Below are 22,500 nucleotides of genomic sequence, written 5' to 3' on the forward strand. Positions count from 1 at the left end.
ACTCCTCTGGAATGCAGACGGGCGAGGTGTACCATCCTCTATACCTGGATGATCCTTGAAGGTATGGTTCCCAGATTACATTGACAACGTCCTACCGGCACGACAGGCATGGAAGACTTTATAAAATGCTACATCTGAAATACAGAGGTGCGATATGTGCAAATAAGAGAGAACGCCTCAAACCTCCGGGGCCCAAGAGTCTTCAAACACCTTGCCATCTATCGTCAGAAATAACACGGGATGCACTGTAGAGAAGTTCAAGAGTGCATTGGACAGTACCTGCAAAGTGTACCAGACCAGGCTGGCTGTGGGATCTATGTGGGCCTGGAGGGGCTGCGGCTTCCAACAAGCTTGGCCGATCAACGACCCCCATTCCAGCAGCCTGGGCCCAGCCTGGGCTGTAGGGGATGAAGACCTCCGTAGACTTCACGAGGCAAGTCGTCTTTCTACCCTCGTGTGCGAGTCACCAGACCGTCGTGGTGTCCATCCATGCCACCAGAATTCTCTATCGAGCGCACCAGGTCACCAAGCTCCTAGGTGCTTACCCTCCCCTAACTCAAGTTACCAAGTTATGTAGTACGATCCAAGCGGTACACCAAGCCTTCTAATGTCCTGCGTAGACGGGTCCGTTTTGCCGGTACCTTACGTCGGCTTTAGGGCCCCGTCTCTAACCCAGTGGCTCGGGCTGAGACCCAGATGCCTGCCTCTGCCGCTTCGCTGATCATCCAGGTTGTGTGAATCTGTGGCCCGCATTTCCATGAGAAAATATAGTCTTTACAGTATTTTCTCCCTGAGTTCTTCAGATATTGTGTGAATCACAAGGTTTTTTTTTTTTTGTACGATTTTTTCCAAAGTTTTTTAGACTTGTAACAGAGATTTGTGTGTCACGTATTTTCCTTTGTTCTAACGCTCCTACCAGCAGCCATAGTGCTGGGGGACATCGCTATGAGTCCTTGATGAGTCGTATGTAAGATACTCATCATGAATCCTTCACTCACCCCTTCGCCGCAACCCGACCAGGGTGGGGAGAGGAAGGGAAGGGGACTTTAGAAAAAAAAAAGGTGTAAATAATCGTGGATTTAATTGCCGTAAACCTCACATCATGTAGCTGATGGCCTTGACCTTACGAGATCTGGTGCATTATGTCACTTATTAAACAGGTGCCGCAAGTATCTCACGTCCCATGGCGAAGATATCCTTGTTTTAGTTTTTTTTTAATGTTTCCCACCACCTCTTTTTAAGGGTTTTTTAAGGTTTCCCACCACCTCTTTTTAAAGGTTTTTTAAAGTTTCCCACCACCTTTTTTTTTTTTTTTTTAGGCATGAGCTCCACTTCCCCTATTTTCAGGTATTGATCCACCACAGGTCAACTGGACACCTGTAAGATTGCCCCTTTTGTACATACATGGTTTAGGAAAAAAAGACTTTTCCACAGAGTTATCTTTTGTACTTTGTACATGTTAGGCTCAATACCAGAACATGCACCGTACGCTGGGTCACCTCACTTCGAAAAGCACGTAGAGAGTAAACAGAGAAGCTCCGGAGGAGGTCAACAAAGCACATAGAGAGCAAACAAAGAGGCTCCGGAGGAGGTCAACAAAGATCGTACGGGAATTAAGACAGCTGGGTTACGTTTGGGGAGGTCAAGGGGCCATAGAACTGCTCGCTAAGGAAGAGAGTGGAAGCAAAAGGGGGCGACTCGATCACGACCTGCAAGTTTTTAAAACCATCATTATGTGACAGTGGAACAGGGGACTGACGCCAGGTAATGATGAATGAACTTAGGGCGCCTTCACTGAAATGAATAAAAAGATTGGGGGAAAAAAAAATCTACCATCGGCTTCGAGCTTCGTTTCAAATAAGAGTCTTACACGTAGCCTCCTCCTCGCGGAAGGCCATCACGCATCGCACGTACAGTAATTCCGTACCAGACTGTAACCCGTCGGGTGAAAAGATTACGCCCGTCCCCCCAGTCTGCCTTCTGGGAAGAGGGAATGACGGTTTTGCTGGGTCGTTCCCAGTGCTCCGCCTTTTACCTGTTCTCGAGTCGGCTGTTGTGGTAAGCAGCCAGAACGGGCTGGACTAGCTGTTATGAGTGTCACTGGCGATATGAACCGTGTGATAAACGACTTTAGCGAGCCCGACGCGGGGAGTGCTTAAATTACCCCACGTATGTTTTATCTGACGATGCAATACATACAAGGGTTTTTCTGTGAACATTTCATTATATATATATATATATATATATATATATATATATATATATATATATATATATATATATATATATATATATATGTGTGTGTGTGTGTGTGTATGTGTGTGTGTGTGTGTGTGTGTATCATGCCTTTATCCTCCTCTTAAGGATAACTGTGTGTTTGTTGGCCTGCCGTTTGACCTGACTCTTTAAAATATCAGGTCTGAAGTCATGTCAATATACCCGAGGGTGGTTACCGTCGTGCCCAAGGGTCGTTGCCGTCGTGCTCAAGGGACGTTGCCGTCGTGCTCAAGGGTCGTTGCCGTCGTGCTCAAGGGTCGTTGCCGTCGTGCTCAAGGCCTTTAAGAGTTGCACGGGAGCGTCATCCACACCCCGTGTGTGTGTGTGTGTGTGTGTGTGTGTGTGTGTGTGTGTGTGTGTGCAATCCCTGCCATACAGACGACCTCACCGATGCGTGGCGCCGCTGTCAAAGTTCCCTGAAAAAAAAAAGGGGGAAAAAATGATGATATTGAATGTCTTTGCGTACATGACCTTTGTATGGGATGGTAGAATACGCAGTCTGGAAGGAGAGGGGATGAATTTTTTTTTCTTCCTTGCCCCCCGAACATTATATGGGTGACTGGACGCTTCATATATTAAAAAAAAAAAAAAGAAAATCCATTGGAGAGTTAGTGGATTACAGTGTCATCCCAGTGGACGGGAGGCCGTAGATTACCTCGCTATATTTACGACGGAGGAAGACCTGTAATATAGTGGAATCGTTTTTTTTTTCTCTTTTTTTCTTTTTTTTCTTTTATTATTTTCATTTTTTTTTTCTTGTTCAATCAAGCCCCGGAGAAGTATTGGCGTGGCGGAAGGCGAGTGGTCCATACGCACTACCAGAGCCGAAATTTACTGCAGTGACGCGTAGTGCGTTCACCCAGAGAGAGAGAGAGAGAGAGGAGAGAGAGATGGGGGGGAGCAGTAACATCGCATGGGGTTTGGTAGTGGTGATGCGTCGGGTGAACATTATATATATATATTATATATTTCTTCCTTTTTCTTTCTCGCTCACGAGACGAATTGTACTTGAGGTCCGGTTCTGTAAGTACGTCAGGGTGGTGGAGACGGTTCTGTAAGTACGTCAGGGTCTGGTGGGCTACGGAAGTAACAGCCCTCCGTAGATTCAACGTAAGAGTGTCCGTTGTAGCGTAAGATTTTAACATAAGAATGCTAACTTTAGCGTCTCATTTTTCTCTCTCTGCTTCGTAGGAGTTTTGGGTTTTGTAGAAATGGTCCAATTCTGACCGAGAATCTTAAGGTACCTTCGTTAGATTTTGAGCTGTGGCCGTAAGCTGTAAGGACCTCAAACTCTCACACCGTTTTCTTAATGGGTCCAGGAATTGTTCTGGTAATGTGACGTGAGGATGTTAACATCCGAGTGGAAATGTTGTTAACTCTTGGGGGTAAGGTCATGTCGGCGCTGTGCTTGAGGGGATGTTAGTTTGGTCGAAAACCGTGGGAAGAATAACGCAAAATTTGTGTTACTGAAATCTTCCATTGTCGTACATAACACACCCAGATCCCCTGCTGCTTCAGGATTGCACTGCCTTCAGTAGCAGGGAAGGGATGGACTCCTTGTGGGTGTGTGTGTGTGTGTGTGTGTGTGTGTGTGTGTGTGTGTAATGATAACCGGAGCGACAGAGGTTCGGATGCAAGAATTTTGTCATTTGTTCTGTGGATGTTCACTCGGAGGCCAGACCGACAATTTAAAGGTGGAACGTCCAACCAGACACACGGCAGACTCGCCCGTAACTCTCTGGGGGCTACACCATCTATCCTCTGGGGGGAATGCACGATCTACACTCTCTAGGGGCTACACCATCTACGCCCTGGGGGGATGCACGATCTACACACTCTCTGGGGGCTACACCATCTACGCTCTGGGGGAATGCACGATCTACACACTCTCTGGGGGCTACACCATCTACGCCCTGGGAGGATGCATGATCAACACACTCTCTAGGGGCTACACCATCTACGCTATGGGGGGATGCACGATCTACACACTCTCTGGAGGCTACACCATCTACGCCCTGAGGGATGCACGATCTACACACTCTCTGGGGGCTACACCATCTACGCCCTGGGGGATGCACGATCTACACACTCTCTAGGGGCTACACCATCTACGCTATGGGGGGATGCACGATCTACACACTCTCTGGGGGCTACACCATCTACGCTCTGAGGAATGCACGATCTACACACTCTCTGGGGGCTACACCATCTACGCTATGGGGGGATGCACGATCTACACTCTCTCTTTGGGGGCTACGTGGTGTCTTGTTCTAAGTATTTGTAAAATTGTAAGTATGTTTATTAGCTTTCAAGTTTCTCTTTTTTTATAAGTTGCAAAAATGTTGATAAGCATTTTACTGTGTATTAACTTTTTACGCGTATTTAATTACCTTTTGCGTAAATAGGATGAGAAAAAGTTATTTTAAATGATGGAGAGATGGATTGCTAGAGAAGGATACGTATGTCAAAATATGGATGGCAAACGGATTGGGTAAACTGAGCATGCGGTAATGGACAAGAACAAGTGAACAGAAGGGATCCGCAGATCTGAAGTACATAGCCTTGTACAGTTTCGTAGGGGGGGGGGGGGGGGCAACGATGAGGTCCTTGTACAGACCATGCACAGACCCGTAACTCCAGGGCCCTGCACACTCCCCCCCTCTACAAGAAAAGAGGGAGTTTCCCTTGGTCAATCATACGAAGAAATAGACACACGAAGACTGAAGATAGATCGTTGTTTAGAGGTTGTAGAGAATGGGAAGTCCCCCCCCCAGCGCGGATGGGGCGTCACTCCGGTTATGTAAGCAACTGCGCCTGCCTGCCTGACTGCTTGACCATTTCCCTGCGGTGGGTAGCTTAACCTACCCCCGAACCTCCCCCTCTCTCTCCCACCTTCCCCTCCAAACCACCCACTAAACAACCCACCCACCACCACCACCCAAAGCAACTCAACCAACCCCCATCCATCCTCCTCCTCCTTCCCTCCTCCTCCTCCGAACCTACCCCTTCACCCATGTACACAAGATTGCCATCAAGGCCCCCACCTGATGACGCTGCGTAATGGGGTGCAAACCGCTTGTCAGATGGAGGGTAAACCATTGCCGGGTTTACCCTTGGGTAGTATACCATACGCTGATACCATCAGTAAGTACCCCTGGCCTCCACCGTACCATTCCATCAAGACGGGAGTACACTAGGCATTTGAATAATTAAAGCATTTGAATGTTTATAGACTCATGCTGGACTTGAGCGGGGTTTGGAATGTGTACAGAACGGTCAGCTGATAAGCTTTTTCCAGCCTGATGCGCGTACACACACACACACACACACACACACACACACACACACACACACACACACACTCGCTTCTAGCATGTAGTTGTTATTCAGGGTGTGAGGGAGGGGGAGTTATACCGTAGGCAGACATTGCCAGGTTCTTAAATAGACCCCTGATGACTGGTAGGATCCAGGAAATCATCTTGGCTCTACTCCTCCCCCGTTACCCGGCGACTGGTATTCCCCAATACCACCTCGAGTGAGGAGGAGGAGGAGGAAGGATGGGGTGTTGGGTTGGGTTGCAGGTGAGGGTACCACAGACGCCAAGCGCTCACGGGACAGGCGCTGTGTGCCAGGAGAGAGGCGAGAGGGGGTAAAGGCGGGGGTGGAGAGGGGAAGTTGGGAAGGTATGCCATACCGGAAGGAGAGAATCGTAGACGTGTGTGTGTGTGTGTGTGTGTGTGTGTGTGTGGAGGCGAAAGCTATGGTGACGTGAGGACAGGACTTCGAGGAAGAGGTCAAGGAGGAGGAGGAAGAGGAGAGAGTGGCTGATGCGTGCTGGCAAGGGTGGAGGTGGCTACGTGATGTTGGAGGTGAGAGAGAGAGAGAGAGAGAGAGAGAGAGAGAGAGAGAGAGAGAGAGAGAGAGAGAGAGAGAGAGAGAGAGAGAGCTGAACTAAGAGTCCGGGAAGAAGAAGAAGAAGAGTAGGAGGAGGAGACGGAGGAGGAGTGAGTGGCGCCCGTGATGGTGTGAGGGACTTGTAAGCATCGCTGCAAGAGAGACAGCAACACCTCATTACACGGGACCTCATAATTCAAAGCCAGAAAATAGCAGATCTCAATACAAAAGCACGAAGGAATAAAGACTGGTATTACCTATAGCCTCATGACAAGATCTGTATTAAACTAATGGTCCAAGTGGACCCGCCCCGGGGCCACCACACCCCCTAATAAAACACCCCTGCCTCCGACTTCTCTCTCCCCCTCCCTTACCGCCAGACCCACATACCCCTTTACCTTCCTCGCCTCATACCCACTCCCTCTTCCCCCGCCCCTCCCTCCATAACAAACAAATAGTCTCTCATGAATATGAGGCTAATGTTTATAAATTACTTGATTATTACAGCACCGGTAATTTTCGTAAAATGGTCCCCATTACGGACTTTAGAAATACGAATCTCTAATGGCACGACATGGCTGAGGGAATTTTGAAATATCATAGCTGAAATTAAAAGGTACTGTGGTACACACTTAGGAGAAACCTGTAATTCGTCCTGTACTCAGAATTGGGTGTGATACATTGCTTGCAACCCTTGGGAACAACGTGAACTGTTGAGGAGTGAACTGAAGTGAAGCTTCATGGACGGGAGCCTGTAAACTGTGGCTGAATGCAGTGGTCGCGTAGGCCTACAGGTTCTGGCGGCCTCCGACAGCCTGGTCAAGTAGAGGAAACAACACGAAAGCTTAGTCTCAGGCCGCGCCTGTGGTGGTAGAAACCATCGTAAGGCACACGTAAGGCAAGTTAAGGTCTCAGGCCGCGCCTGTGGTGGTAGAAGACCTCCAAAACCATCGTAAGGTACACGTAAGGCAAGTTAAGGTCTCAGGCCGCGCCTGTGGTGGTAGAAGACAGCCCCGAAACCATCGTAAGGTACACGTAAGGCAAGTTAAGGTCTCAGGCCCAGCTGTGGTGGTAGAAGACCTCCAAAACCATCGTAAGGTACACGTAAGGCAAGTTAAGGTCTCAGGCCCAGCTGTGGTGGTAGAAGACCTCCAAAACCATCGTAAGGTGCACGTCAGTTAAGATGAGGCCCCATGCCAAACCGGAGGTGATGGAGGGAAAGTAGAACTCCTCGGAAACCGATCTTAGGCTACACGTAACGTTAGATGCTGGCTTGCAGCATAACAACGGAACACTCGTCTCTCGTGGTGAACTAAGAAGGATAAGGTTCCATACCAGAGAGACCAAGATTTCCAAAGCGAGTGTAGTACAGTCTATGCCTCCCTACATGCAGTGCCTCAGATGATCTCTCTTGTGTCAGGGACTCAGCAGTGTCGCCTTGAGGATGTGGCAGCCAGCGAGTTAGGAGTGGCTTCTGAGTGTCTCTGGACCCACACAGGATATTAGGGGTATCTGAGATATCAAAATTTATCTTTTGCATTGTATGGGTCGGGTGGAAAGATACGTGCCTGTCGTGTCTCGGTCTCAGTTGATTGAGACTGTGTGAGGAACTGCAGTCCAAAAAAAAAAATTGTATACATATTTAAGTTTTCCTTTTTTGGCGTGTGTACTTTTGACCATGCAATAATCATGAAAGGACCTACTTCGATAGATATGAAAAATGGGATTCAGCCGTACGGAACGAAGGGCCATCCCACCACACCAATGAAGGAATGTCAATGTGTCCCTCTCTGGTGGCAGTGGTAATGTCGGTCGGGGTTAGATTTTTATAGAAAAAGCACGTTTTCTTTTGACCTTTTTTTTTTTTGACCCCCATAAAGGTTATTAAAAGACTTAGTGGAAAAGAAAAAAGTTTAAAAAAATTGTGTGTGTGTGTGTGTGTGTGTGTGTGTGTGTGTGTGTGTGTGTGTGGTGAGGCGAGTTTCCAAATCATTCAACCCAGTAACGAAGGGTGTGGCGCTGTGCTGGTGGTTTTTTGGAAGCAACAGACAGGAAAAAAAAAAAGGAAAAGGAAGAAATGTGACAAAAATAATATGTTCCCCCTGCCACGGAGGGGAACATGGCCATGGTATAACTGATAGAGAAATATTTTTGTTACAGTGATATATATATATATATATATATATATATATATATATATATATATATATATATATATATATATATATATATATATATATATATATATAGTGAATATTAGGTCATGTAACTCAGTTAAAGATATCTTTCAGTATGATGATATAGGCTTCACCTTTTACACACACACACACACACACACACACACACACACACACACACATATATATATATATATATATATATATATATATATATATATATATATATATATATATATATATATATATATATATATATATAATGAATGACTGTAATTTAACCAGGAATAATTTCTATAGACTTTCTGTGTCGAGTGTGAAAAAACAAAGAGAATGAATATATTTTAACGTGTGTCAGAAACGCGCAGCATTGAAAAGAAAAAAGTCTGGGCCATTACAACATAACCAACGGGAAACAAAATCCTGTACAGGACCTGCCCCTGACGAACGTGTTATTACGTTGTGTCCAGCGAGGCAGGTGTGGGTGCTCAGGGTAGCAGCTGAGGGTGCTCAGTTGAGAGGTTAGAAGCTCGTAGGAGCAGCCTGGGTGCTCAGGTTTGGGACCTAGGTGTTCAGGTAAGGTGGTGAGGTGATGAGCTGGGTGCTCAGGTAGGGATTTAGGTGCTTAGATGGAGAGCTAGGTGCTCAGGTGAGGTGCTGGGTGCTTAGGTATGAGGCTAGGTATCCAGATGATAGGTTGGGTGCCCAGGTGAGGGGCTAGGTGCTCAGGTGAGGGGCTGGGTGCTCATGTGAGGACCTAGGTGCTCAGGCGAGGGGCTAGGTGCTTAGGTAAGGGGTTAGGTATCCAGGTGAGGGGTTGGGTGCCCAGGTGAGGGGCTAGGTGAGGAGCTGGATGCTTAGGTGAGGAACTGGGTGCTCAGGTGAGGGGCTGGGGGGAATTGACGACCTCGGACGGGCGAAACGGAGGCCTGACGTCGGTGTGATACAAGTGATGCCGTCAGCACCATTGTGTCTCGTCCAGTGGTAATGGAAAACTGTGTTGTTTGATGGGTCTCTGGTGAACCTTATTGTGTTGAGACGCTGAGGAAACCCTCTTCAATGTTTTTTTTTATTCTTCCTCTGTGAAACCTGCTGAAGGGTTGGACTGTTAGAAACCCAGTGTACGAGACCGTAGAAAACCTCTCTGTATGGTAGGTCTCTGCAGAAAACCTCGTTCGTTGAGTGAGTGTTCCTGGAAAAACCCTCCACTGTGCAATGATCTAAGGTGAACCCACTGATTTGGCCGGTCTCTAGATTCATCCTAGCAGTCGTAACCCGTGTTGGATCGTAGTGGATCATGTCTTCCATCTCTCCTTCCTTCCTTCCTTCCCCCCACCCCCTCTTTCCCATCCACCTGACTGTGAAGGACCCCAGAGGCGTCAGAGGACTCAGCCTTGAAGTGCTGGCGGTCGAGGTTCAAGATAAGGTGCTTGATGCTTATATTACCAGCCCCTCCGTCTCCTTGCTTGATTGGCTCTTCCTCAAGGTCAGCCTCGAAGTGCTGGGTGTAGAGGTCTCCTCCCCCCTGCCACCCTCGTGCGTGCTTGTCGAGTATATTAGAAAAGTCTCACCCTCTCTGCTTGATCTTCTCTTCCTCAAGGTCAACCTCGAGGTGGTGGCGGTAGACGCGCCTCTCTCTCTCTCTCTCTCTCTCTCTCTCTCTCTCTCTCTCTCTCTCTCTCTCTCTCTCTCTCTCTCTCTCTCTCTCTCTTGTAGCATGTCGCACCAACCTCCCTTTTCCCCTCCGCTTGGCTGCCTCCTCCCTCAAGGTCAGCCTCGAAGCCGTGGCGGTGGAGGTGGAGAGGAGCTTTACCTCCATTGCTTGCGGTTGGGTCTGTGACGGGAACGTCCGTGGTGGGGGTGTGCTTGCCTGGCTCCTGCGGAGGGACAACCCCAGGGTGTTCCTGTAACCCCTCCTCATATTACCCACACGATTATAGGCATTACCCACCCGAGGGAGGTAATGGATACCTTGGTTTGATGTCAGTCAAGTCCACGCTACGCTTGACGGATAGGCGTTCAAGGGTGAATGATCGGTCTCGCCGCCAGCCGGGGCTAGGAGGCAGGTGGTCCTCCCCCTGGCCTGATCCAGGGAGACTCGGGATCACTGAACACAGAGACCAGTCGAGCCCACGGGCCTGTTATCTGCGGACGCCGGATTGAAGATGCGCCGCAGGATTGGATTACAGGGAGACGGTGAGGGTAATGAGCAGTTTAGGTATAGTGTGATGTACTTCATTCGTCAGGTTTGGGGGGGTGGGGGAGGGAGGGGAGGATATGATGTCGAGGGTGGGGGTTTGGGTGGAGAGGGGATGGATGGGCAAGAGGGGGGAGGGACGTTATGAAAGGGAAGGGGGAGGGAGATCACAGGTTGGAAAGAAGGGGGGAAAGGAGGGAGAGGAGGAAAGAGGGGAGGTGGGTAGGGGGATGTGGAGATGGGAAGGGGACGTCATGAAAGAGGTGATGGGACGTCATGGGTTGCAAAGCATTAGGGGGGAAGGGGAAGGGGGAGCAAAGGGCATGGCGGAGGCGGATAAAGGCGTGGCTGGAGCGTCTAAGGGCATGACAAGGGTCACTGAGGGCGTGGCAGGGGTGCTCAAGGGCATGTCATGGGTGATTGAGGGTGTGGCAAGGGTGTTTAAAGGCGTAGCGGGGATGGTTATGGAGATGGCAGGATTTGCCAAGGTTGGTTAAGGGTTTTATAAGGGTGGCTAAGGACTTTGTAGGGGCGCTAAGCAGGGAAACGTGTCAGAAAGACTGATACAAATAAGTAAAAGAAAAAATATGCAGTAAAGAACCATCTAATAGAAACTGTCGTCTCTACTAATTAACTCACCTTTTTCACCGATTTTTTTTCTTTTCTAATTTCATAAAGGGAATGAGATAGTTACCCCTGCTCGCCCGTTTTCCTTAACTCGCGTGGAACTCACGTCATCGGGGAGGGGAAATAAAACAGAAAATGGGTAGCGTGGTGCCCTCACGTCTATTATTCTTTTTTACAGATTTGAAGGTAGACTTCCTTAGGGGGAAAGTTAAGCTCTCCTGCGACATAAGGGGCACATTAGCATGGCCACGGCGAGGATTTACGACCTCACGGAAACACACACAGAAATATCCAAAGGCTTACAGTAAATAAGGGAAATGTGTGAAGATAAATACATGATTGGTTATAGAGCAGAAGATTCAACATTGTTACGGGAAATACCTGCTTTCTGGACGAGAGAGAAGATATTTTTTTCCAAGTCTCTAAATGTACGGAATTCAAGTACAGGCATCAACAAGCAGAGGAAGGCATTAACAAATACAGGAGGGCGATAACAAGTATTTTAAGGCACTTACAAGTACAGGAAGGTATTAACAAGTGTAGGAAGGCATTCCAGTTTCTTGAGATTTCTTTCGTAATAAAGAATATTTAATGATCTGTTTATTCAGTTTATGTTTGTGTTGTTTTGTGTTATGTACATCTGGCGTCGGGCAAATGTTATCACAGGTGGAGTTTGTATGATATAATAATTCCGGAATGTTCTTGATTTTCCCCCCAGGGTGTGAGTGTGTGTGTGTGTGTGTGTGTGTGTGTGTGTGTGTCTGTGTGTGTGTGTCTGTGTGTGTGTGTGTGTGTGTGTGTGTCTGTTTGTCTGTGTATTTGTGTGATTTATTTGTGTTTGTTACGGGGAGAGAATCTTACATTCGCGTTGCCCCTAACCTAACCTTACCTTATATATATATATATATATATATATATATATATATATATATATATATGGGGGTGGGTTGGGCCATTTCTTTCGTCTGTTTCCTTGCGCTACCTCGCAAACGCGGGAGACAGCGACAAAGCAAAAAAAAAAAAAAAAAAAATATATATATATGATGTCTTTTATGTTTTTCCTCCTTCATTGACTTTTCCCCATACCCTCGCTTGCCCCCACTGACTCTCCAGCCATCCCATCAATAACACCCACCCTCCCCTTTCCTCCTCCTCCTCCCTAACCGACCGACTCTACTGACGTTGCTCCCCCCTGGCCTCGCCCCCACAGTGAGCGGGGTGCAGGTGCTGGTGATCGTGTTGGCCGCGGTGTTGGTCACGGCCGTCGTGTCCTGTGTCTTGGGCCACTCTAAGATGGGCGCCCGGCTCTGGTCCCAGCGACGCTCCGCCCGCGCCGCCCCTGCCTCGCACCACCACCACGCCCACACCATCATCGCGCCCACCACCTTCACGCACTCGGTAAGTACCCCCATCATCCCTACAATATATATATATATATATATATATATATATATATATATATATATATATATATATATATATATACTTAAGATTTCTTTCATTTATTTGTAGTAGATAGCGAACAATGTCCATGATTATTAAGAGAGCAAAGACATGATGTTTATCAGCATGGGTGGTTTGTTTGATTATAAAGTGTTCGTCTGTTTATATACGCTGTCTGAGATAGTAGAACATGGATGGTCTGTTGATTTAAACTGTCCACCTCATGGCTTATCAAGATACGGCATCATTGGTTGTACGTTGATGATAAACTGTTCACCTCTTTATACACATGTCTAAGGCAGTGCACTATGCATTGCATATTGACGATATATTATCCGTCTCTTTATAAGGTAAGAGAATGCAGCGCGAACAGTCTATTGTTGGTAAACTGTCCAGATGTTTCATATACTGTCTTGAGGTGGTGCGGGACACGAACGATGATCTTGATGATAAACTGCTTGTCTGTTTTTTAAGAATTAGTCGTAGCGCAACAAGAACTGTCTGTCGTTGGCAAGCAGTCCAGTGTGTTTGTATACCGTCTTAAGACAGTGGGTTATGAACGGCGATTGGTTGCCCGCCTGTTTACAAACTGTCTGAAGTATTGCATACGTTTGGAAGAGGAAATGTTGGTCTCCGGTTTCCATTTCTTGCATAATGAAACGAACACTTCAAGTTCGTTCTGTTATGAATGAAAGATCAAGATCAGTCTATCTGAACAGGGAACTTCGAAGTCCGTACCTGCAAATGTTTCTCTGTCTTCATTAAGTCTTCAAAGTCTGTGTCTTCAGTATCTCTGTCTTAATAGCGCATGCCTTCAAATTTTCTCTCGCAAAAATTCTTCATCTGGGAACCTGCGAAAGACTGGCACACCCACACGCATATATAACTATCCATTCAATCCGTCGTCTACCACTGGTGGCAGCAGGGGGCGGGATCCTCCGGCGATGCCAGCACCAAAACACAGTTGACGTCAGCACCGACATCGTCAGCTGCCTCCGTGGATGTCAGCGTCATGTGATTGACACCGGCCGACTGATGCATCAATACCTGATGGTCGTGTCTACGGTGGCCTGGTCACAGGACGAACCCCCCCCCCCCCATCCCTCCCTACCCCTAACGTGACTTCGATCGCCACTTCACCAGTCTTCGGAGGAGTTTCCTGACGGAGGCGGTCGGTAGGAGGCCCTCCACTAGTTGGACCGACGCTCGGGAGGTTTCCCCAAACACCAGTACCTCCAGCCGGCGCCGCCGTGGGCCTAACGAAGAAAAATGTGGCCCAGGGCCAAGAAGAGGATGATACTGTTCCCAAACGCCCACTGTGGTCATGAGGTATCCAGGTCTCATGCCCTAGAGTCAAGCCTCGTATACCCTTCGGCGCTGTTGAAGGTGCCGTTACTCTCCTCTACAAGAGGGAGAGATAGAGAGATGTTGCAGGAGGTTATTTGGAGACCAACGTCCAACGCCATCTGTCCAGCCCCTCAGGTTGCTGATGTCTTATACCCCATCCCCCCAGTGCATCATGCAGGTCAACAGCAAGTCCTTTCCGTGGTTCCCATCACTGTTGTATCAGGACTTCCGGAGAACTACCACTGACAAGATCCTGGAAGACTCTTCGGGTGCCTCCTCCTACTCCTCCTCCTCCTCTCCCTCAAACAACCGGTGCCATGGAGCGAAGACTGTGTCTCACAGGAGTGAGCGAGAGCCGAACTGGGAGAACGGAACAGAAGACCGAGTCTTATGTATCCCATGGTGCAGTAACCTACCATCGCCACTGTGTGCGTGGGCAGGTATGGCCAGTTTTCAAACAGAGGAACTCGGCAGCTCGACAGGACACGGAGCTGTTGGGGTTAGGAGACCTCCGATATCATCATCGTAAGGCATACGTAAGGTTAGGTAAGAATGCAGACCACCAAGGCCATCGTAAGTTCTCAGTCGAAACTGTGGGGGTAAAAGACCTCCGTATCCATCGTAAGTAATCCGTATGGTAAGGTAAGGTCCCATACCCACCTATGGGGTAGGCCATCATGAGGTATCCTCCATATATGACGTTTTCACAGCCCTTTGTACCAGCCTCTTTGTTCCTGGGGGAGAGATCACGTCTGCGAGGCCATCTCTTTCGTTAATCACCCAAGAAGGGAATCCACGGGAGAGACACGGTGTCTGGTGTGTGTGTGTGTGTGTGTGTGTGTGTGTGTGTGTGTGTGTGTGTGTGTTTCCCCTGTTCTGGAAGTGAGGGTCCGTCTAGGGTGCCATGTGGCACTCTCTTGGGAGGTAGGGTGGTGTGAGGGGCGGTGGCACCGCGGCCCTGGCACCCTTCCCAATCGCCTGTTTTCATTGACTGGTCAATTTCGCGTCGGTCAGAGAGGGAAGGCCAGCGTGTATCATCTTCGTCTGTCCCAAGACTGTGCAGACACACACACACACACACACACACACACACACACACACACACACACACACACACACACACACACAGACGTACGCTTCCTCAGAGAGTGTCCGTATCGCAAAACTTAACCATTTCTCGTACGTTTTTATGTGCGTCTGTTGTAGATTGTTAGGCAGAAAAATAGAAATGAGAGAGAGAGAGAGAGAGAGAGAGAGAGAGAGAGAGAGAGAGAGAGAGAGAGAGAGAGAGAGAGAGAGAGAGAGAGGAATGGTGTGTGTGTGTGTGTGGGTGGGGGGGAGGTGGTCAGCCTGGAACTGAAACTAGACGTTCTTTGTCCGTAGAGTTTATTGTATTCTGTGGGGTATTGTGTAAGTGCAATATTTAGGTACACTACATTTTCTTCATCCCCCTCCGTCTCTTTCTCTCTCTACCTTTCGTGTGTATGTGTGTGTGTGTGTGTGTGTGTGTGTGTGTGTGTGTGTGTGTGTGTGTGTGTGTGTATAAATGGCGTCCTAGCTACGTGTCTTTGTTGTATATCAACTGACTGTTATATTTCTCTCATGTGTCTCCCCTGATCATGTGATTATTACACGAAAGTGCACTTGGGAACTTATCGTGTTTCCTTTTCCCTGTGGACTCATAGTAATGTATAATATATATATATATATTTTTTTCTTTTTTTTTTTTTAAACTATTTGCCATTTCCCGCGTTGGCGAGGTAGCGTTAAGAACAGAGGACTGGGCCTTTTTTGAAATATCCTCACCTGGCCCCCTCTGTTCCTTCTTTTGGAAAATTAAAAAAAAAACGAGAGGGGAGGATTTCCAGCCCCCCGCTCCCTCCCCTTTTAGTCGCCTTCTACGACACGCAGGGAATACGTGGGAAGTATTCTTCATCCCCTATCCCCAGGGATAATATATATATATATATATATATATATATATATATATATATATATATATATATATATATATATATATATATACACACACACACAAAAATGATGGCTGGAATCTGAACATTCAAGGCGAGACAGGCATAGAGAGTAGTGATGACACTTACCAGAACGGCTGAGGCTAGAGCGTCCTTGCTCAGCCAGGTTGTGGCGGGTTCGTGGGACTGCAAGCAGAAGCCTCAAACAGCCTGAGTGGCCAAGATGCGCAGCGATGCAGCACCGTCCTGCCCCTCCCCGGTTCGAGCGGCGATGACCCTCTGGACAGAAGTTCATCGAGCTATCGCCACAGTATCTTGTTCCTGACTGCTGGGGGCACCGCTGGTTTACATGCTGTTGGCACGGGTGGGGGAGCTGACCCAGGCGCTCCCTATGGGGAGAGGGGGAGAAAGCCCAGTATTGTTGTTGTTGGCTGCGGTAGACGAAAGGACTCCACTGGGTCTGTGGTGAATGGAGGGGGCGCACCGGCTGGTCTGTAGTGAACGGAAGGACACCGATGGGGGTCTGTGGTGTGGTCTGTGGTGGAGAGGACGCCACTAGTTCCGTGGTGCCGTCCTCCGGCGTCTGTGGGTGTGAGGGAGCGACGGCAGTGATGCATCGTCGGGATTCATGCCGTCAGACAACCTTGACATTCCTGGCTTGACAGCTGGCGATGAGTCTCTCCGTCAGGAGTGGCCTTGTCAACCCGCCACAGGAGCACCTTCTGTCGCCGTCTTCGTCAGCGTCGCCTTGGGGGTTATAATCACCGTATTGGGGGATGGGGGGGGGGGTGTGGAGAGGGAGGAAGGGGGGGGATGCCTGTGGCGACTGGGAGGCGGCTGACAGCGTCAGCGGTACGACTGACGCCAGGCCGTACGGCTTGGCGTGTTCACACCGTGAAATATCATGTAGGAGACATTCAGCTGCCAGGCACTGTGGGCGGCCTGGCCAGGCACGAGTAGTGAGTGATACAGACATTGTGTCTCTGTGTCTTATTACCTGGGGCGCCCCGCACACACACACACACACACACACACACACACACACACACACACACACACACACACACACACACACACACAGCAGGGGAGGTACAAGAATTAATAGGGGAAGTAAGGGGTACCAGGATTACTAGGGGTGCGAGCACTATATTAGTGGGCACCAGAGTTACCAGGGGAGTAAGGGGTACCATCACCACAGATGGGAGTACGAGGGTTACTAGGGGAGTAAGTGGTGCTAGCACCACATGAAGGAGTACCAGGGTTACCAGGGGAGTGAGAGGTACCATCACCACAGATGGGAGTACCAGAGTCACCAGAGAACCAAGAGGTACCACCACCACTGATGTAGTGGTACCAAGGTCACCAGTGTGGCATGATGGGGTCATCATCCTCGGCTGCTGATGTCACCAGGAAGGTGGTGGTATGTACGTACGTACGTTCCTGGAAGCCATCGCGTGAAGCCCCCGGATCAGATTCCTATTTAAGAAGTAACGAGCGTGTTACGTGAGGCTCAGCCTGACCCGCAGACGGCAGGAGGTCGCCGTCGTGGCCGGGTCCTCGTCGCTGACGAACACAGGGGAAAAAAAATATGAATGGTTGTGGGAGGAGGAACACGAGGACCCGCCTCACAGGTACTCCTCTCTCTCTCTTTTACACCAGGACGCCACAGGTGACCCCCACCACGCTAGGCTGACGTACTGTACCTCGGTGACCCTTCCTCCTTACCCCCTCATAACACACACACACACACACACACACACACACACACACACACACACACCTCTAATCGGACGGGGAAAGCGACAGGAGGCAGAGGTGTTGTTCGAGTTGGCGGTACATCCTCAGCACTGTGGGACTGGAAGCTAATTATTCTTTGGTAGTAAAGTGATAGCAGTAATGATAGTGATGATAATAGCAACACGGATAAGGTAAGATGCCGAGGTGTGTGACAGAGGCTTGTGAACCCAGAAGTATTAGAAGTGGCTCTGGGATGCATAGGTGTTCAATGAATGAGGTAGAGCAGTGCTGAAAATATTCCCATATATATATATATATATATATATATATATATATATATATATATATATATATATATATATATATATATATATATATTTGTTGGAAAGGATCACAATTTTGCGCGTGATCAAGATATTCCCCGTGGACTCATAGGAATATATATATATATGTGTGCGTGTGTGTGTGTGTGTGTGTGTGTGTATTTCGGTCATATAAACATAATTGCTAACGTTGGGGCTGCTGGAGGACGTGAAGTGGCATCAGTAAAGTCCGTGGAAGATATTTATCAACCTGGGTCAGTAAACACCAGATTTATTCCTCCTGAAGAAGTTCCTGCCGAAGTTTCGTGTTCCGAGGAAGAGGGTTCCGGGGTGTTGGGAGAGAGGGGGGTGGGGAGGAGACGGAAGGACAAGGGGGTGGGGTGGGGGAAGGGCTGGGGTTGTATTGACCCCTCGGGCGTCTGCCGGAGAATCACATCGTTGTTTTCTAACAAATCTAACAAACGGTTCTCGAACTCGGCGATTGGCGCTGGGCTGGCCCGGCCCGGCCCGGCCCGGAAGGCGGCTTCTCTTCCCGTGTGTCTCGTGGTTGGCTGCTTGGTCGGTTGGGTTATTTAGGCTTAAGGCCTATCGACTGCCGGGGATCAATAAGGCCGTCAGAGTCACGTTATAACCCGCTGGTCGGGGAGGGGAAAAGAAGAAGAGAGGAGAAAAAAAAAAGGATTGAATACCTTCTTCAGGTACTCAAGGTTGTTCTAATGAACTCTGCACGCTCTTGAATACCTTTACATTATGAGTGTGTGTGTGTACTGGGCTTCGTACGAGCGTCTTTCGCAGGACTCGCTGGTACTACTCCTTGCTGCGATAGGCCTTTGTCACTGGTAGTCATGTCTCAGATCCCAGACTAGGAGAGGTTGTGTCTAGATGTTAAGCAAATGGTTGCTTTTTTTTTTTTTGCTAACCGACCCACGCTGCCGTTTAGCAGGTAACGAGTGAACTATACACGTGAATGTGCTCTCCAAGTACCAGCCTGTTGGTAGTGGTATGTAGAGAGAGAGAGAGAGAGAGAGAGAGAGAGAGAGAGAGTACTTGGTCTTACAATTATCCTCAACACCTGACCTGAAGAAGGTTTTGAAAGATTTTTTTTTCCCCCTTTGTGCTGGTGGATGTAACTAGCCGTTGACGGCCTTCATGACCCTGGCAGTTGATAGGCCTAAACCCCCTAACAACCACCCAACCCGCCGGTACCGGCCGACGGGGTATATACTTTAGGAATACGCACATAACTCAGGAGTTGCAAAGTATTACCTTTGTCCAAGTAATGTCGGTCGTGAGGGCTCGCAGAGATGGAGAGCAGCAGCAGCAGCAGCTCTGTCGGGGAGGTGTGTATAGAGAAGCGGGTAGGGAGGTGGGCGCCTCAGCGGTGGAGTACAGAGAGGGAGTTGCGATGGATGGAGAATGGAGGAGGCTGATGGTTTGGTCTCTGGTTGGTCCAAAATGGATGGGTAGTCGGTCTCTCTCCCGCGGTTGTTAAGAGATATGTCAGGTCAGTGTATTGGTTGGGAAGGATAGTCGCTGGGTCAGTTGGTAGGTCGAAGCGTTCGTAAACTATCGGGGAGGACGGATGGCTGGAGAGGAGACATCTTGTCGGTGTTTATGTTGGTCGGTCGGGTCTCCACAGCTGATGTGTTGGGTTTCTCGTTGTTCTGTCGGTGGGTTGAGTGTCCAGTTGGTCGATGGGATTGGTATCCGGCCATTTGGTCGGTCTCTTAGGTCGGATCGGGTCTGGTGGGTTCGGGTCGACGGCTCTACCTGACCCGGCCGGACCGCCCAGGCTGGCAGCCCACCATCGGCAAACTGGCGTCGGTCGGTGGCGGCGGCGGCGACGGAGGGGGAGGGAGGGAGGGAGGAGGAGGAGGAGGAGGAGGTGGAGACAGATCGAGTGCCCTGTTATAGATTCTCAGAAGAGCAATTCTGTCGCTGCTTGTCACTATTTTATGACTGTGGCGACGAGCTTGTCGTCGCCTGGCCTGCCCTGGCCTGGCCTGTGGCAGGCCAGGCCAGGCCTGCAAGGCCACGCGAAGGACGAAGGGAAGGAGAGTGAGTTCGATAGATTAGTCGCGGCCAGAAAACCTCATTGGCATGTTGACATTACGAGTGTTCTGATGGTTGACCTGTGTTCAGAGTTCATGGTGGTGTTCAGGAACCATTGAGCACGGCGATACGGCCCTTGGAGACGGCACGACGGCACGACCCATGGGCTTGACAGCCAGTGACCTACGACCTGACCCGTAATGGATCTGGTCAAAGAATCCCGGGCCATCAGTACCCAAGGTGTGTCATACAGTCGTGATCAAGGGTTGCATCATCGTCTTCCTAGAGGGTTGAACCCTCGTGTTTAAGGGATTAAGACACACACACACACACACACACACACACACACACACACACACACACACACACACCTCCTTCCAAGAAGAACCAGGAACAAGAGGTCTTGCGTGCCATTGTAATGGAAAGTCAACATTTTGTGTGCACGTGGGTGCACGAGGCCCACATCCCGACGTCGTGTACAATTAAATAATTTTTGCGAGAGAGAAAAAAAAAAACACACGTTCGCGTGTCGTCCTGGTGTGCCGTGTTCAGGTGTTTTACAACCCGAATTAGACGTATTGATCTGTCGAAACAGCAAGTGTGTCACATCTCTTCTCTCTCTCTCTCTCTCTCTCTCTCTCTCTCTCTCTCTCTCTCTCTCTCTCTCTCTCTCTCTCTCTCTCTCTCTCCTGAAGATTTTAGTTAATCACGTGTTATTTTCTGTTTTTACCGTGAATCTATTTTTGTTTTGGGGGTTTCCATTTTTCACATTCAGGGTCACTGGAGTGGAAACGTGTGGCACATAGGAGTCGAAATGTATGGCACACTGAAGTCGAAACAAATGAGGCACACTGGAGTCGAAACAAATGAGACGCACTGGAGTCGAAACATATGAGGCACACAGAAGTCGAAACAAATGAGGCACACTGGAGTCGAAACAAACGAGACACACTGGAGTCGAAACAAATGAGACACACTGGAGACGGAACGTGTTGTCTGGGCAATAGAGTGACATGGATAATGATTGTTGGGTTTCGGACAGAGCCTTGATTGCTTATTGCCATCATCATATTATTATATTTCTAACTGTCACCTAACTAGGGGTGGTCGTTACAGTAGTATTGTCAAGAGAATACAGTGAATAGATGATTAGGTGTTTTTTTTTTCTTTTTTGGCGCCGAATGACGATTGCTTATTGCAGTCATCACATGTATTTACTGTCAGGCTGACTGGGAGCTGTATCATTACGTGGGCATATTATGTGTGTAGAATTGCACCTCTTTCCCCCTCCGACGTGTTTCTTTTTGGCGTAGTGTTAACTGGTATCAGTTGTAGAAGACAAAATGAAATAGACGTGACGGAGTCATGGGAGGCATTTTATACTCCTAGTGTGTCTTATCTGTTAATGGTTTTTAAACGAGATGGGTTTCGCTTTTTCTTTTCTATTATTGGCAGAAATTTCAGGAAAGGTGTGTGCGTGTGTGTGTGTGCGTGTGTGTGTGTGTGGTTATTATTTGTGTGTTACGGAGTGAGTTTTTTTGGAACACTCGTGTTGTCTCGTCTCTTAAATGTGTTTATATGTACCGTGTTTTCCATTTTTTTAATATACGTGTGTGTGTGTGTGTGTGTGTGTGTGTGTGTGTGTGTGTGTACATACACAGGAGTAAAGACATGGTTCATCATATACAAGGTTAGGAGACGGGGGCAACACGAGTGTAAGCTCTCATTCCTTAGCACACAAATGGTAGTCACACACGCACACACACACACACACACACACACACACACGCGTATTTAAAAAAATGGAAAACACGGTACATAAAAACACATTTAAGAGACGAGGCAACACGAGAGTTCAAAAAAAAACTCACTCCGTAACACACAAATAATAATCACACACACACACACACACACACACACACACACACACACACACAATGTTATCAGGGTAGCCAGGAGCAGAAGATCTGCCTTGTTCATCACCAGAGATATTTCCCCCAGTGATTCGTGCTCGGTCCTTGAAAGAAGCAGCCAGGCGTAAACGCACGCTTGCTTGATGGCTTAGGCAGAGCCCCGACTCGGAAACCAGAGGGGTTAAAAAGAGTGTAGAATGAGATCCACCCTCCACCCCCTCGTTGATATCAGGATACGTCCCTCTCTGCTTTTGGGGAGAGAGAGAGAGAGAGAGAGAGAGAGAGAGAGAGAGAGAGAGAGAGAGAGAGAGAGAGAGACAGAGACAGAGAGAGAGAGAGAGAGAGGCTGCCTGCCGCCTGCCGGGAGGGAGGGATGGAGTAAGGGTTATCGTGGCATCTATATATCACACAGGGTAAACATTTCTTATTCAAATTGAGTCATACGCTGGGGCAGCCTGAGGCCATTTTCGTGTCTGGAGTACATGAAGGTCCCTTTCGAGAGAGCTGGAAAGATTACTGGTGGGATGTCCTGCGGGTATA

At 48.6% G+C, this 22,500-nt stretch overlaps 1 protein-coding gene across 6 annotated transcripts in view; it reads left to right on the forward strand.

Annotated features, from left to right (window-relative positions):
* The window catches only part of LOC139753462 (uncharacterized), an 830,062-nt gene that overhangs the window by 528,479 nt on the left and 279,083 nt on the right, over positions 1-22,500 (forward strand). For all 6 annotated transcript variants that reach the window (XM_071670003.1, XM_071670004.1, XM_071670009.1 and 3 more), the window contains one exon: positions 12,383-12,570. In XM_071670003.1, the coding sequence (XP_071526104.1) occupies positions 12,383-12,570 (188 nt within the window). The remainder of the gene's footprint in view (positions 1-12,382; positions 12,571-22,500) is intronic.

The sequence above is a fragment of the Panulirus ornatus genome, chromosome 14 (assembly GCF_036320965.1).
Source record: "Panulirus ornatus isolate Po-2019 chromosome 14, ASM3632096v1, whole genome shotgun sequence".
NCBI classification, from domain to species: domain Eukaryota; kingdom Metazoa; phylum Arthropoda; class Malacostraca; order Decapoda; family Palinuridae; genus Panulirus; species Panulirus ornatus.